Source organism: Hirundo rustica, chromosome 5 (genome assembly GCF_015227805.2).
Source record: "Hirundo rustica isolate bHirRus1 chromosome 5, bHirRus1.pri.v3, whole genome shotgun sequence".
In the NCBI taxonomy this organism is placed as follows: domain Eukaryota; kingdom Metazoa; phylum Chordata; class Aves; order Passeriformes; family Hirundinidae; genus Hirundo; species Hirundo rustica.
In genome coordinates, this window is record NC_053454.1 from 15,426,588 (window position 1) to 15,443,721 (window position 17,134).

A 17,134-nucleotide genomic window follows, 5' to 3' on the forward strand; every position below is an offset into this window, starting at 1 on the left:
TGAGCTCTTACTCAGTCACCATTTGGGAACAGAGCTTACTACACAAACAAATTCAAGCATTAAAGCAACATATTTTTCTTGAAGTGTCTCCCTGATGAGATGTCAATATATTTAAACACTAATTTTTAGGAGCTTTTCAATAAAACTATGGAATAATATTTCAGTTTCCTGTTATTACCTTCCTGTATCTCTAGAAATTTGTGTTGTCATACTGTAGTTTAGACTATCCTCAGGATAAAAGGCTTAAGCAAAAATTTCATATAAGGAAAACCTACCACTTTGACAAACTGCATACTTCCTCCAAACCAAACACAAAAAGATGGCTGGAGAGAGAGGGCAGGAAACTGAGGGGTTAAGAGGTGAGAGGATCAATATGCACTGCTATCCTGGTACCCTTTGTATTGCTCAAGACAAAGGTCAAGCATGGAATGATATTTCCCTTCTGGCAGATAGGGGCAGTTAATAACATGGAGTGGGGATTGACTAGAGTCCAAAAATGGCACAAAGGCAGCAATAAGATACGCTTAATTACCAGATTTTCAGTGTATTAATTTACATATAAGGAAGTAAAACTTTGCCTCCTCCACAAAACTACCGGAGAAGAGCTCTACCACAGGACTCCCAAAAGAGGTCCTTCCCCTGTCGTCTCAGCCAGAGAGAAGATAGATCACTCCAGCAAGATCTTTACAGACCAGGAACAGAAACAAAACTGGAACAGAACATAGTTTCAAGTACTCATACAAACAGCATGGAACTACTATAGAAATATTAATCTGTCTTACGGAAATGTTTGTTTCCTGACTTTATTAAGTAAACAAATACCTCAAAAAAGCTATATATTATTTATGATTTTTAGCTGCTAACTAAAGGAGGTGTTAGAAAATTATTTTTCTGATTTTCATCTCATTAGTAATTCATCAGTTCTGAGAAAAGAAACCATCCTTCCTTAAAGCTACTATTTCTGATAAAAATTTCACAGCACATTAGTCATTATGAGCTTAATTTGTACAGTTCTTGGTCTTAGTCACTGCTAATCAACTTGTGCCTCAGGAATGAGTCAAATAAGTCAGTGTACAGGTTTTTGTTTCTTTCTTTTTTTTTTACTGAATGAGCAAATCAATCACACATCAGTGTTGTAAATTTATGTGCAAAAGCATTGAAGTGCTTTACTACAAATTACAACGTAGAAACACGTTAACTAAACAATTAAATTCATACAATCAGATTTAGGAATATAACAACACAAAGAAGAAACAGAATTACAGTACATTTACAACACAAGACAAATACATGGAATTCATTAGAAAATATTGTAATAAATAATTCATGAATTATAGTGCAATTGATTTATGCATAAATATAACTAATTGCCTAAAAATCAGTTGTTAACAAAAATCTGTCAAAAATCAAGGCAGCCACAGAGTTTTACTAAATTACTGCGACAATGGAAATACTGCAATTAAAAAACAAATACAAGTATTTGTACTGTAAACAACTAAAAAAATCAGTCTCACTAAAGTTAATATACAATTTAATATAAAATTGTCATTAGCTACCAGAAATGGTTTAAACAACTTTACTGAGCAGTAGTTCTAAAAACAGAGGCACTGTTTTTTAATATAAAATACTTGAGAAACATTCAAATAAGTAGAAAGCATGTAGGGCTTGCTTTCGCCTTCATTTAAAATTCTGCTGAAACAGGAATTCTCAGAAATTGTCAATTACTAAGTAGTGACTGGTAACTGAGTTTATAAAACAGTTCAAAATGTAGAATTTAAATGACATTAATGAAATACATAGGGGGTTGGGGGAAGAGAATTTACACATTTCCCTGCCTTTCCTTAGTTGTGTAATTAAACGTTAGCCTAATAATTAAAAACAAATAATTCTGTTCTTTAAACACTTACAGGTTGAGTATCATCTATAAACTATCAAAAAATATTTTAATTACTATTTCTGACCAAAAAATAAATACAAGTACTAAAATGTTGAAAATTAATTATAATATTACATACAAAATTACTGAGTAGTGTTAAGTCAATAGTAAAATGATCCCTGATTTTATGAATCCTGTTAAATTTTTGGTCAGGTCATCTTTTAAGTGATATAAAAAGAGTACTGTCACTTGCCTTCAGTATAAAGTTCTGACTCAAATTTCTAACAATGTCCGAGGAATAGAAAACATCAGTATGGTACAAATTAGGCAATATATTGAAGCCCCAGATTTTTGCAAGTAAAACTGTATAAAGACAGATGTTGAAACTTTTAAGGTTTTTTCAGCTGAAGTTTTCAGTGGGGATATATTAATAAATTAATCCTTCTGGCCCTCACAAAATATGGCTTAATTCTTTTAAAATGAAAGATGACCCTGACATCTGCTGTTCTGTGAACTCCTTATCAGGTACATTTCTGCTTAAAATCATAGAATCACAGATTAAGCTGAGTTGGAAGGGACCCACCAGGATCACTGGGTCCAACTCCTGACCCTGCACAAGACACCCCAAGAATCATCATGTGCCTGAGAGATTTATTCTGTAATATGCAAGTAAACCTTAATGACTGAAGAAGATTCAGTACAGATCTGAGAGACTAAAGAACTGAGATACTGGTTGTGCAGTTTCAAAGGATTATTCTGTTTTAAAGTGGAAGTTGTCATTTTTTTTGTAGTGTTAATAGATATGGGCTAGATTTTGCCACCAGTATTGTGGTATGGTCTCCACTGAAATTAATGGCAAGTTTATCTATAAGCTAAACTACCTTATGTGGCCCATATGTATCTAATGTTCAATTCGATTTCTGTAATTAACCCATACACATGCAAATTTAAGTGGCAAAAAAAAAAGTATGCATGTGTACCGTGTGTATAAAAGTTTGAGAGTCTTTTTTTATGCCAAATTAGATACATACAGAAAAAATTACATGTTGAGAGGAAAAGGGCATTGATGTTCAGTAGTGAACGTATGAAGCAAGCCCCCATTCATATGCAGACATATACTTCTGATATTACATAAAAAATTAAGTGTGATAAAAAGTCCAATGTGAATACTTTGAAATTCATGTAAAAACTGCAATATGAAGATAATTGGTCTCCCTTAAATTCTATTAAAAATTACATATTTAAAATGAACTGCCTAACTTCTAACTACCAAATTTATAAAGAATTTATATTATTGAAAGTTCAAAACAGCTTCACTGCTTCATATTTGTATTTCTATCAAGACCCTGAACTGCAAATTTGGTTATTAGCAAGATGATAATGTAACTTGGTGTTCATTTTGAAAAACGGAAAATGTTTTGAAATGTCACAGCAGCAAATACATTACAGTTACAGTGAGGTTTTTCGATAGGAGTGTGACACAATCCTTAAATAAGTTTTAAGTAGTCATAACATCAACTAACCAGCACGTTTAAACAAAAAAACAAACAAATCCAAACCATTCTCAAGCTCATTCTGTGCACATTATGAACATGCTCTAAGTTGCATTCCAACTTTCATTTTAAACCTTACAAGTTACCTTAATTGTCAAACTAAAAAGGAAAATTATGTTAAGCTTTAAATTATTTTATGTTCTTAGTATTTCATCTTATTTCATATTTAATTATTCTATAACTACAGTAATTTCTCAGATTTTGTAAGTGTACACTTTGTAAACACAGATTTCTTTCTAAAACAACAACAAAATTTTCTTAAAATGATAAAAAAATGCAGTTTATGCCTGCTAAACACACATTTTTGTAATGAAATGTTTTTCTTACTTGTATTGGGTATTTAAATAACGAACTTTCTTTCTTTCACAGAATGTACTATATCCTACTAATACTTCACAAATCCACTCCCTTGTGAGGAACTATCTTTTTTTTTTAATCCCTTGCTGTGTATAATCTGAGTTACTTACAATTTATTGCAAGTATTCTGTGAACTACATACGTCTGCTAACCCTTGGTTGTGTATTTCCCATATAAGATGGATAATTGAATGGGTAAAGTGGTTCTTCACCAATTAAAAATTATGCTTCACATGACAAATACTTGTTTTCCCGAAACATCTTTATGCTAGTGACTACTAAATAAAACCTGAATCTTTTCACCTATTTATACAAGGATTATATTAAATACACACTATCAGAATTATGTGAGGAACTCTATAATTCTGTCCACAGTGAAAACCCTGAATAAAACTATATTTCAAAAGGCATGTATGTGGTTTTTGAACTGTATAATTTCATGTCTTCTGTCAGAGTGAGCATATGTATTTCTCACATAGTGTGTGTATACAGACATACATACACACACACAAAACAATTTGCTAACAATTATTCTACACAGGCTTGCTACTATTTTTGCAGCTGCCAGTCCCTGAATCTGTCATATTAAATAAGCCAGTATCTGGTAATCGGAGTTTCTTCTTCGGTGGAGTCTTCAATGTTCCAGATCTTTCTTTTACTTTATATTCTAAAGTGCTGTGAGGTACCCCATAAATTCCTTGTGCTTTGGAAACACTCATTTTCCCACTCATTACCATTGCAATTGCTTCTTCCATTATTTCATGGTCATACTGCCGATAGCGGCCACGTTTTTTCCTTGGTTGCTTATTATCTTTACGATCCAAACTATCTTCTGTATTTTCTGAGGTTCCATCTACTGTCCCATTCTTAGCATTAAGACACAAAGGAGAGAGGTCCCCATGCAGAAAGTAGGAGTCAACACTTGAGTGAGTTACAGGTCCAGAACATTCAATTTTGTTCTGTTTAGGGAGGATATTTTTCAATTTTTGAAGAGCTGATCCTTCTAAGACTGAGGAGGTTTTAGAAACGTGGTACATAACATCCAGAAGACCAGCAGTATCAGACTGTGGTTTGGACACAGAACTTATTCTTAGCTGAGGAATTTTTAATTGTACAGTAGGACTTGAAGTTTCATATTGTAGATTTTCATTTTTTTCTTTAAACTGAGTGACCATTCTCTGTAGAGTTAACTGGTGGAGGTAACTGGAAGCTGTTGGGAATTTTAATTCTGAGGTTTCAAGTAGACTGAGTTTACCTTTTTCTGTGCGCTCTGCTTGAGCTCTTGCCCACAAGGCTACTTTTTGTAGGACTGCACAAGTTTCTTTACTGTCTTTAAATGAATAACTATCATTGAAATCTCGAGTTTTATTTTTAAAAGGTGCAGGCTTTCCTGCTGGTAAGGCTTCTAAGTGGAGAAGTAAAGTTTTTTGAGGTATGCCATAAAGTATGCCTGCTTTATTTATGTCCAGTGCTCCAGACTGAATGTCTTTCAAAGCTTTTGAGAGCAAACCATCTGCAAACTCAGCACTTCTTTCCACATAGTCCTCTCTGTTTCTGTGTAGTCTCCTGGATGGATGGAATGAAACGATGGTAAACTGATGTATGAGAGACTCTCACACAGCTATGGAAGGGAAGGGTCCACTCCTTTATTATACTCCTTGCTTCGGTAACATCACTGCTTCTGATACTTTTTAGCCTTTGAGATGTGGTAGTTAAATGATTATCCTAGCAAAATGTTACAGTTCTGGTAGGACAGTGTGTCAAAAATCATACTGTGGCTTCTACAGCAGCCCTTCCAAGAACTTTATATCCTAGCTCAGTATTTGGTAATAGTCTCATGTGCTTGCTATATTCCCTTGTTCACATGCTTGCAGAGCAACACTGTTATAATTTTAATTATACAATTAACGTTCCGTTAAATACCCAAATCCTGAAGGAGTTTTTGTTAGTAGAAACGTGACGTTACCGCTAAACAAGTAATAAAAGAGTCAACCCCCTCATAGAAAATTTGCAGCAGTAAGTACATAACTACACACAAACATCCCAGACTTCCACAAAACTACGCTTTCTACAACAAGAAGATAAAGTGCTGTAGTTAACAATCAAGTCCATTTTTCGCAAAATAAGACACACTTCTAAAAACTTCTACTCACTATTTACAGCTCACTAATTACAAAGCCATTCATTTTCAAACTTGGTCATATCAGTAAATTAATAAAATGCATTTTTACATCATTCAACAGATGCTGCTACTGTAATCCTATTTGTAATAAGTTATTTGTAAGACGTACAGGTGACAAAAAGGGTCCTGCTATGGCTAGCGGATGGAAGGATGCCAAGATCGTAAAATCCAACAAATTGACTAATTTTGTGGTAGCCTTCAGCAGATGCAATAACGTTTTCCTTGCTGAATAAAGAAATTTAACCATTTGCCACCACACACCATAGTCAGAACCATGATGCAAGTATAAGTATGATGATTAAGAGCTCTCTCTCACATGCTTGCTCTCTCTATTAAGGAATATTATAGATAATAGTCATTTAACTTGTTCATGTTAGTTGAAGAAGATTTTACATCTAATTATTAACATGGTCATTTTTGTCCAAAATTGAAGCTCCCTAAATAAATTCTAAAATAATTATTTGCATTTTCTTCTACCAGTCTCTTACTTTTAATGTGTTATGTAATCAATTTTAATGTAATTTTTAGTAACATGAACTAAAGTTTGGTGATTGTTCTGATAACTTTTCTTTAAACAGAAAAAAAAGGAAAAAGACAAATGAAACATATGATATATACATAGACACACACTTATGAGTGACAAAAATTCTTTTGAAAGCAAAATAGGAACCACATGTGTGTGCCAGTATATACAGGTATGTTATGAACATAAACCCTGGCCAGAAAAAAGAAACTTGGATTGTCTTTTTGATAAGCCAAAGAAAGTCCTAGACATTGCTTACCCAGACACTGAGTTTTCAGAACACAATGGATCATATTTTGGTTCTTCCAACCGTGCGCTTTTCTTTGTAGAGAGATCTAGCACTCCATCCCCTGCAAAGAATGAGTAGTGATGGTAACAGTGGTTTTAAGGAAGATCTCGGAGATTTTGTCAGCAAATGTATTTTCCCCTATGGCACAATTTTCAGCAGATACTTTGTCTCATAAAATTTCTGATGCCTTATTTCATTAACAGTATCAGCCATCAGCAAATGATTTTGTATATTTGATTTGTAACCAAACCTTTTTAAAATTGTTAAAAAAAAAAAGGAAAAAAAAATAGGTAAACCCATTCAGAAATAATAAAATTTTAAAGAACCCATATTAACCAAACATGACTGCTTTCCTAAAAATCACGTGTCTAATGCTGCACTTTTTATTTTCAAGGCACCTGAAACAATGCACATGATGTAACAATTATTATTCATATTTACATACTGTAAACAAACACACAATTCTGATGCTGAAGTAAGACTTGACATAACTAAATCCTAGGCTTACAGGATAATTCAAGCTAATAGGGATCTCAGGAGGCCTCCAGACCAACCTCCTGCTGAGAGCAGGGTCAGCAATGACACCAGACCAGGTTACTGGATGAGCAGGTACCAGTAACTGGGTATCTTCCCAGTAACTTCCCCATAACTGGGAAAAGAGCTTGAGCCCAATACAGGTTCCGATGCTTTAACTATACATATTCCTCCTGCTGCCTTCCACATACATGCAATAATATTATAGATTAGAAAAATGAAAGACCTAAAGTGGGGTGGGAGTCCATTCTGTCAAGTCACTGGTAAATGCTAAATTCAAGATTTATACTTGGCTGTTAAAGTCTAAGAAGTATGGAAATAAAAAAACATACTTTAAAAAAATCAATATTTAAAAACATTAACAGCTGAAATACTAATTTTATTTTTTTCTTTAAAAAAATCAATTACATTTAAATTATAATTAAATCCCCTAAATATATTTAATTTCATACCTTTCTTCCTTGGTTCTCTGTTTCAAACTTGAGCTGTTTTGTGTGCCTGAGCTCTGCGAATTCAATTTTGAGTTTCAACATGTAGCTCAACATTCAATTCTATAATCACTTATACTACCCCTTACTGCATTTACAATGTCATTTTCATGTTACTGCCTATTATTTCTAAAACATCAATCAATTGCACATATTCTCCCACAGCCTCAGATGCAGACAATATAGCATTGGTTGAAGGATCCAAATGCCAACAGTCAAATAAGAAGTCAAGAAAATTGTTTGGGTAGCTTTCCTTTATACCAATAATGCAAAGAAATAGAGTTCTGTGTAATAATAAAATCCAGATTTTTGGTTTTGGACTGCTTTTTGACTATTCTTCCACAACTATTTTATAGTATTTGAAGGAGGTCAAAGAGAGAAAAAGTAACATCATAACTCAGCATTAGGGGATGAATATATATATAAAATATGCCAACTTGGCAAGGGTGCTCCTTTTCACCCAAACACGTTCCTTTCAAAATCTTTCTTAAAAAAGTTAGAGGAAGGACTAATGCTAATCAGCCTTCCTGATGTATTGATATTACAGAAGAAAAAGCAGTTAAGAACACTACAGAAAAATTCTACAGGGACTTTTTGGCCTACCCAGGAATACCCAAGCTCAGCCCCAAGTCCCTGAGTCCTGTGCAATGGACAGATCTCATCTGTTGTGTTCTGTCAGTCACACAAAGGTTTATCTCCCTTTCTTAAGTGCTTTCATGTTCCCTTCTGCAACAGTTTCTCCATCTTCAGTTCATACTCACAGACATCACAAAAAAATTTAGAAGACATCACTGGAAAAAAAACTACTTCAAAGCTGAAAACTTGTCAAGCAATAAAATGCTAATTATCTCTTCACCAATTTATAAAAAAAAAAACAAACCCAGAAAACCTGCAAAGCTAGCTGGATTTTTAGTAAAAGAAAAAGCCCCAACAAATACACAAGATCCAAAGGCTGTTGTAAGATTCCATAATTAAAATAATTTTCACTCCCAATCTTTCAGAACTGGGAGTAGTGACCACAGCAGTGAAAATTCACAGTAGTGAAAATTCAGCCTCCTTAAACAAAAAAAACTAGATACATTTTCAGCCTCTATAGGATATGCAGAATTGAAGTAATCTGAGGTTCAAGACATTTGGTTCTTCCAACACAGCAAATGCAAATTCATTAAGTACATGACACCTCCCTGAAGACAATGCTTTATGGGAAGATGATACTCAGTAAAAAGAATCATACAAGAAATTTGATATATGCAAAATACCAGACAGAGTCACTGGACTACAGATTTTTTTTTTTTAGTAATTTCATTTGAATAAAAACAAATTAAAAAACCAAAACAGAAACCACAAAAAAACCCCACCCCAAAAAACCAACCAAACAAAAACCCCCCCAAAAACAAAAAGCAAAACAAAACAAAAAAAAAAAACAACAAAAACAAACAAACAAACAAAAATCAAAAAAATCAACCAATCAAAAAATCCAAACCACAAAACACAACACTCCATCAAAACCAACAAGAAACAACCCCCACAAAACCCCACTTCAGCCTGGTAGGAAAATGAGAGTATTTGCTGTAAAGCTCTAAGACAGTGAAATCCTACCTAATGGAATGAATTTATGTACATATCCACAGTCAAGAATGTTCACTTTGGAACATTAGGTACAGGACCAAAAAATTTGCAGAGAGGTAGCCTATACAGGTGGACTATGAATCTTGGAAGCTTGTTACTTGCAAGGTAGGAATAGTCTTCTCTCAACTGAGCCAGAGCTTTCTATTATTTCTTACAAATCAACCAGAACAGCAAGAGTTCTGGACAGCAAATGAATTGTATCAGGAAAAGAAAAACACTCTTGTAAGGTGGTTTTAATAAAAGACATGAAATTACTTCCACTCTTTAGGTGAAGCCATGATTACTAAGAAGTGAATCTCCATTAAAAAAAATATGTTACACTGGATAATATCGAAAAATATATTAGATGTTTTCCACGTTTGCTACTCATGATCTTCTAATGTAGCTATTTCTATGTAAATTTAATTATTCTTATCTTCAAAGAAATGGCTCAACCTCTGGCCTTTGATTCTCAGCACAAGATCATCAGGTGCACCAACACCAAGATGAAACTAAGTATGCTCAAAGTTCATTTTCAAAAGAATCTGGACCACAGTCACTTAGAACTCCTCCAGACTAGTGATGTTAGGGAAGCAGGGAAGCAACAGAAACCAGGTCAGGCTTGAGTCCCTATAACTGGTATTTCTACATTGATTTCTGAACTGAGTTTTTTCCTGGGTTTCAGGAAATCTCTCATTAGCTATTATGAACTGTCTTATTAGATCAGATAACCTACTCTTCTCAGTTCTCAGCCTCCAGGCAGGGGGAGCACTCCACTCCTAGTGTGGAAGAGCACATCAGCCTGGCTACTACCTGCAGCTCTTTACTCCCTTACTCTCCTAGTTGGTGCTATCATTGGCTTAGGAATCTCAGAGATTTATCTCTGCTTACTACAGCTCTAGTTTCTGGCCTTGGTTCTGTTAGCTGTGAAGTCCAAGGCCCTTTGTGAACCCAGTGACCCATGACCTACTTTCACAACAGTTCGATGTTTAAGAACTGTTGAGCAAAACCTGCCCATTACCTGTTTCTTTCTCTAAGAATTTCAGAGACCCCTACCTAGTTTTAATATAGTCAGATTTAGTAAATAACACTCCCTTTACCTTATCCATCCATGGGATAAGGGGTTTTGTAGCAACCAAACAACAGTCTTGTCTTCAGTACTTTTCCTGATGCTGCCTTGCTTTCTGCTGGCTATCTTCTGTGCTTTGGAACACAAAAAAAGAGTTTTCAAGAAACTGTCAGCAGGAACACCAAAGCCTTTTATTAATTCTTAACTACCACTTTGAGTAGCCCCTTTTGACTTGAAATGCTATTTTCTAACATGAAAAAATGCCAGATGAAAAGTCTGTGGCCATACACTGGGTGATCATGGCACAATCCCGGCAGTAAGTGTGAGGACAGGCCAGGGGCTGCCCTGTGCCGGACACCAATGGCTGGCTCCCAGACCTACGGCAGGCCACAGCTGAGTCCAGCAGCCACTTGGGCAAAAACTCTGGAAAACTGCATTAAAGAAAGGGGGTAAAGTTCCAGATGGACACAAAAAACGGGAACAAAAAGAATGAGAAAATGGCAGAGGTAAGTCCAGCAGCAGAGAGAAACCATTAGGTACACACTGTGGACAGCCCACGCCCAATTCCCTTGCACTGCAGTGGTGGTAGTAATCACAAGGAAACCTGGAGTGAACCTGTGAAAGGAGGGAGGAAAGGCAGTGTTTTAATAACTTTTTGTTTCCACTGCCTGAATTAATAATGAAATACATTAGTAAGCAATAATTAGAATTATTTTTCCCAAGCAAAGTCTGTTTAGCTCATGATGGCAAGTGGTAGTAAGCAATGAACATGTCCTCATCTCAACTCATAAGCTCTCCTCTCTGCTCTTCCCATTTTCTCCCTTGTGCCATTGTGAGAGAAGTAAGCAAGCTACTCATCTGACAAGGAGCTTGGCTGTTAGCCACCACAACAGCCAGGGAAGAAAAACACCTACTGCCCTCAAAAATGCAGCTTTTCAGGGTGACTTTCTCATACAAAAGTATTAAAGTGTTTCTTGAATACATTTATAGCTCATACAATTTATCTTGGGAACACTGCATGTATATCTTCAAAATGTACAGTATTTTCACCAATACATATAGCAAAAACAGGATCTTAAGAAAAATAAGTTTATTTTCAGTAATGTTTGGAATTCTTTCAATACACTGCCAGCTATCTTTTGATGTCTTCCAGTCTACAATGACTCAATAAAACACTGAACAATTTTCAATGAAAATTATGAAAATTTTCTTGCATACTTTGGCTATGTTTACACACTATCAGTGTGTGGTTCCAGCTATCTTGGTTCCAAAAGATCCAGGAACAAGAATAAGCTTGTGCAGCTAAACCTGCAGATTATATATTTGTGCTGCTTCTAATTCTGACTCTTAGTCACTTTGCCTAGAAGCTTGAGAACTATCAACCCTCCTGTATCTACCAAGTGAAAGAAGCCTCTGCATCAAACTTTGCTGCTGCTAGGAACATTCCTGAAAGAGCTCACCCCCAAGGAAATAAGTTGCTGCAAGATATTGCAACACTGTTCCTTACTCACCATTTCATTCTGCAAGGATGCTGCTTCTTCATTGGCTTAGTTTAGAGGAAAGCAATATTGCAAAAGCACACAGTAAAACACCCCGCTTTTGTCAGATGCAGTGCATGGAGAACAGATTTTGTTTCACTATACAAAGTATTAATTTTTAAGGCCTGAACAGTCTTAAAGAGTTACATGGATTAGAAAAAGGAGCAAGATACAGGTATTCTTGGAGACAGTTGCTGCTAATTGACTGACAGTGAAATGTGCCTGATTATCAGCAAGGTACACAGGAATTAAAGCACCCTGCTAAATTACCACACTTCTACCTGCAGAAGAAAGTAGAGCATGCTCTGAGACTCCACTACCAGTCAGGTGTCAGCTGGACATACCTGGATGCCATTGCCTGAAGTCATACTCTGTACTAAATGCTGCAGTTCCAGAGGTGCAATGGGTTTACCTCAGCCTGTAGCTAGACCCCAACATAGCCCCTCTACCACTCCTTGTCATCAATAGGGGGCAGGAAGAAATAAGATGAAGATTATAAAGATAAATACAGGGAAATCACTTGCCAATTACCATCACAGGCAAAACAGACTGGGGGAAAATCAATATAATGCAATTTAAAACAGATTTGGATAATGAGAAAAAGGTAAAAATTACAGCACTTCCCCATGTCTACCTTCTCCCAGGCTCTCAACTTCACTCCCAGCCCCTCTATTTTCCCCCATTTCTAGCTGGCATAAGCAAGATTGAGAATGGGGGCTAAAGTCAGTAAAATTCTTTACAGCTCCTTCTCAACAGGCCACAGATCCTTCAGGAAACACTCATGTTCCAATGTGGAGTCTTTCCATAGGCTGCAATGTGAATGAGCATGTGCTCCACAAGCTGCAGTTGTCCTCTCCATGTGCTCCATGAAAATACCTACTCTGGTGCCTGGAGCACCTCCCTTTCCCTTACCTCGTTCGCAGTGCTGTTTCCCACCCCCCTGCCTGTCCAGCATTTTTGCACTTTCTTAAACATGCTTTCACAGCAGCACCACGAGCCCAACTCCTGTGCTTCACTTCAGCCTGGTGCGGGTCTGTGGCAGAGCTGGCTGAGCCTTGCACAGGGAAGCCACACCAATTTCTCACAGATGCCACTCTACAGCCCTCCCCAACTACTAAAACCTTGCCATGTAAGCCCAAAAATCAGGGCTGTCAGGTCTGGAAGCGTCAGATCTGAGGATTTTTTGGCTTCAGAGATGGCTTCCAGATACTGGAGCAAAGTAAGAAGCTTTCTGTAATGGAGAATTTCAGCAGCAGAATCTCGTTTCAGTGCCGTGCTAGCACTTAGCTTGGATCTGCTCACCGCTTCCAGTAACCCGGAAAATAAAGTCTACTCCTGTCTCTCAAGCCCAAGAACCATTGTCATAGTAAAGGAGCAAGATTATTTACTTAACTAGTTAGATCTTTAATTTCAAAGATAACTGTTGTAAATACAAAGTAGCTGCTTAATAAAAAAGTGAGCCTAAAGAATTTATACTTCGATCATTATCTGCTTAACAGGGTTTGAATTAAAGATCTCAACCTTGAGGATCCATCAAAGCAGTGCACAAATTTGAACTTCCTCCTCTGTCACTGCCACTTCATTTGGAAATTGTAACAGGAATTACAAATAGCAAATACTAAAGAGAACTGCATGACAGTCAAAAAACATTACTAAGAACAGAACCATGGTACAGATTTTACAAGTGTCCAGACCAAAGAAGTATACTATGTTAGAGAATTATACATTTCAAAAAATAATCCAATTAAAAAACCTTCGTAATTCCCTACCATAAGCATATGACACTGTTATAACAAAGCTGTCTCTGGGAAAAACACAGAACTGAGAGATAGGTGCAGTAATAATACACAGTCCCTGACAAATGCTAATTGAAATAACTTTTTCATGAATCTTTGCACTTAGAACACAATGGAAATAAAATGACCAGGCTGACATTTTTCATCTTGAACTTATTTGCCTGTGTTGCCATCACTACCGTGAAAAGCTAAAATAGCTCAAAATTAACACATTCATGGAAAACAGAAAGCACAATACAATTTCCCTGGTAGGTAAGATGTTCAAGACAACTTTCTCCAACTACAGCCCTATTCCACTATTATTTCTCATTTCAGCATCTCTAAATTTCACAGCAAGATGTTATCTTTAACAGCTAAAAAGCACTCCAGCATACATGGCAGTCTAAGTCCTGAGACTCTGCAGTGTCTTACATAGTTTAATGTGTAACCTGTACATTGTGTGTGCTGGGCAACTATTTTAGATTTAGGTGTTTCACTGAAGGTCCACAATTCTAAACTTCGTTCTTTAACCTTACTGTAAGAAAAATCCAATGGCATAAAAAGATTATTTTAATAATTCAATTTCTTTACATTTTAGACTTTTCTTAGACAAAAGATCAATGGATTTTCAGAAAAGGGTGGCAGTATAATTTTTTCTTCCTGTCCCTGCCCACATTCTGCCTTCCCTTTCATTCCTCAAAGATTTATCTGGGCTCAGCAATGACCAGAACCTGCCTTTGGGGACTTTGCTCCTCCATGAACATTTAAGATTAGTTATTTATAGTTAGCTGTTGAAGTAAGCAATACACTATGGTGCTGATATCAGGAAAGTATTTTTTATTGCTCTTGCAAAAGAAATGTGCTTAAACCCGGCCAATTATAAACCTCTAAAATCTGTAGTTCATCCATAGAAAAATTACATCCAAGCACAGCAGGTATTTCCTCAGGATTTAAAACACTAAGTATTTACTAAACCCTGCCATGAACTGGTCTGACCATACAGAACAAAAGCAAGAATTCCAATATTTCTTGATGTTCTTTCTGTTAAAGGGAAAGGATGCCTGAAATTTAACCTAGAATAGGTCTATTTATCATGAGGAATCCATCTCCAATTAAAGACTGCATCATTAAGTACACAAATACCAAATCTGCTCACGTGTATTAAAATAAACAGACAAAAACCCCAAAAAACTTAGTTCTGGCTTCTTTCAACTTTTTAGTACAGTACATGACATACAGGTCAACTTTCCCCTTTGGTCTGCAGTATTACAGGATTAACACAGATCCATGTATCTGTAAAAGACAAAAGCTGCTTTTGCCACTGCTTTCAGTTGCACATGACAGTCACAACCCTTCCTGAAAACTGCTGCTAATCCAAATCTAGTTCAAAGTTCAAAACACTCTTGTGATTATACTGTTATCAGTTTTGGATAGCAATATTCCTTGCGGCAAAGAAATTATTTCCTTTTTGTAAATGATAGTGAGACAGACTTTATTTTTCTAGCTCTACTCTCAGTTAAGAAAGCTGCACTGATCTGTAATGATTAAGGTATGAAGTATGGAAATTTTCTCCCAGATTAATCTTCTTTTACCATCATTCTAACCAGCCTTTATTTAAAGACTCAAAATGTTCAAGAGCTGACAGAGACTGAGTGACATTTGCTCTCTGAAATCCCAGCATCTTTTTTCTCAGGCTTTAGGACAGCCATTTCTCCAGCAAAATTTTGAACCACTGTTATCTGTTGACAGCACAGATGAGAGAAGAGATTCATTATACCAAAGCTGAGAAATTCCAATGCCACTTATTTAATACAGGTACTCAAATCAGAATACTTATCTGTTAACACACAACATAAAAAATGTTTCTGTTTTACATGGACATTTGTTTTTTAAGGGACTTAAGACACCATAAAAGAAATAAATGACAGCAAAATAGAGATTATTAGATACAGAAATTTACCTTGCTGAGTATTCTGTTCTTGAGTTCGATTCACAGTGAGGTCTAGAGGGCTATCCTGTTCTTCCTGAAGGGAGTTTTCCGTTTGGTTCATTTGGATACTTTTACACATCAGACTTGGTTCAAATGATGAACCATTTCTGTTCTCTTGAATTTTGCTACTTTTTGAAATGTACTCAATCGCAAACTGACGGATCATTTTTTTCATTAATTCCTGAGCAACTAGGGGAATGTTAGGATCACAGTTCTGAGGAAGATCTAGAAATAAAAAACACAGGCAACAGATATACTGAGAACCAAACTTAATTACTTTTCTTATAATAAATACTTCCTGTAAGCGCACAAATGTGTTAAATAAATACATGTGTAAAGAACATATAAATTCAGATGTCTATCAAGTTTGTTTAACAAGCATTCCTAACTGGAAGTCACTTGGAAGAACATTTAGCACAGATCATTAATTTTTACCTTACTCCTCTATCATAGCATGCAAGTAAAGAGTATGTGGGGTTAGGTTACTTAGAGGACTCAGAGTCTGAATTGTTGGCAAATAAGTTGAATTTTCATTTGCAGACTGTTCATTTTCAGTTTTGAAAATAAAGAATTTTGAAACAAATCATTAAAGTAAAATAAGATATGGATTAATACAGAAAGAAGTTACTTTCAAAGACGAACCATAACAAATATAACTTTAAAGTACAGTTCTAAAGATTAGTCCCCTTCATAACATGGAACAGTTGGGACTTCAGAGGAACTGATCTTAAAAAGAAAAAAGAACAAAGACGTGCGTTCCACTCCGAGATTATAATCCCCATTGTAGGTTCTGGATTGAAATGTCAAAACTGGTATGATGCTACCTGAAATGTCCCATACAATTTGTAGTAATACAAGCAATTGAATACAAAGAAAGTTTTAAACATTTATTGTAAAATCTTACAGGATTTTCAGGACATTTTCAAAGCGCTAGCAATAAAAGCACTTGGAAGAAAAGCTTTATTTCCTATTTTAAAATGAGTATATCCTCTTCATTTTTTGTGTATGTAACATTTCATACTTCATTGGAAAAAAGTATCTCATTTTAGAAACAAACAAACAAAAAGGATCAAACGTGGTATATATGACTATTTTAATGTTATCTATCAGAAAAATGTTAAACCTCTTATTAAAAATCATAACTGATACTGCAACTGTGAATCACCAAAAAGAATGCCAATAGAAACAACAGGGAAAACAAATGTAAGTGTAGCTGAGCATAAGTAATGTAATTAAGAAACTCAGAGTAAGCTGTGCTACTGAACTGATGACTGCAACACACTGTTTCACAAGACAAGTACAATTGACCATACTCAGAGATGTGTTTTCCCTTAAACTGGCAGTAATACTACT

General features: G+C 35.7%; 1 protein-coding gene across 10 annotated transcripts in view; it reads right to left on the reverse strand.

The window, feature by feature from the left end:
- The window catches only part of LCORL (ligand dependent nuclear receptor corepressor like), an 82,592-nt gene that overhangs the window by 24,163 nt on the left and 41,295 nt on the right, over nucleotides 1-17,134 (reverse strand). For 6 of the 10 annotated variants that reach the window (XM_040064376.2, XM_040064374.2, XM_040064372.2 and 3 more), the window contains exons 5-6: nucleotides 15,752-16,006; nucleotides 6,750-6,840 (exon numbers count right to left, since the gene is read on the reverse strand). In XM_040064376.2, coding sequence (XP_039920310.1) covers nucleotides 6,750-6,840; nucleotides 15,752-16,006 — 346 coding nt within the window. Of the gene's footprint in view, nucleotides 1-1,100; nucleotides 5,352-6,749; nucleotides 6,841-10,775; nucleotides 11,094-13,403; nucleotides 15,531-15,751; nucleotides 16,007-17,134 lie in introns of those variants that run through there. The other 4 variants (XM_040064375.2, XM_040064380.2, XM_040064379.2 and 1 more) reach the window with 4 other exon arrangements.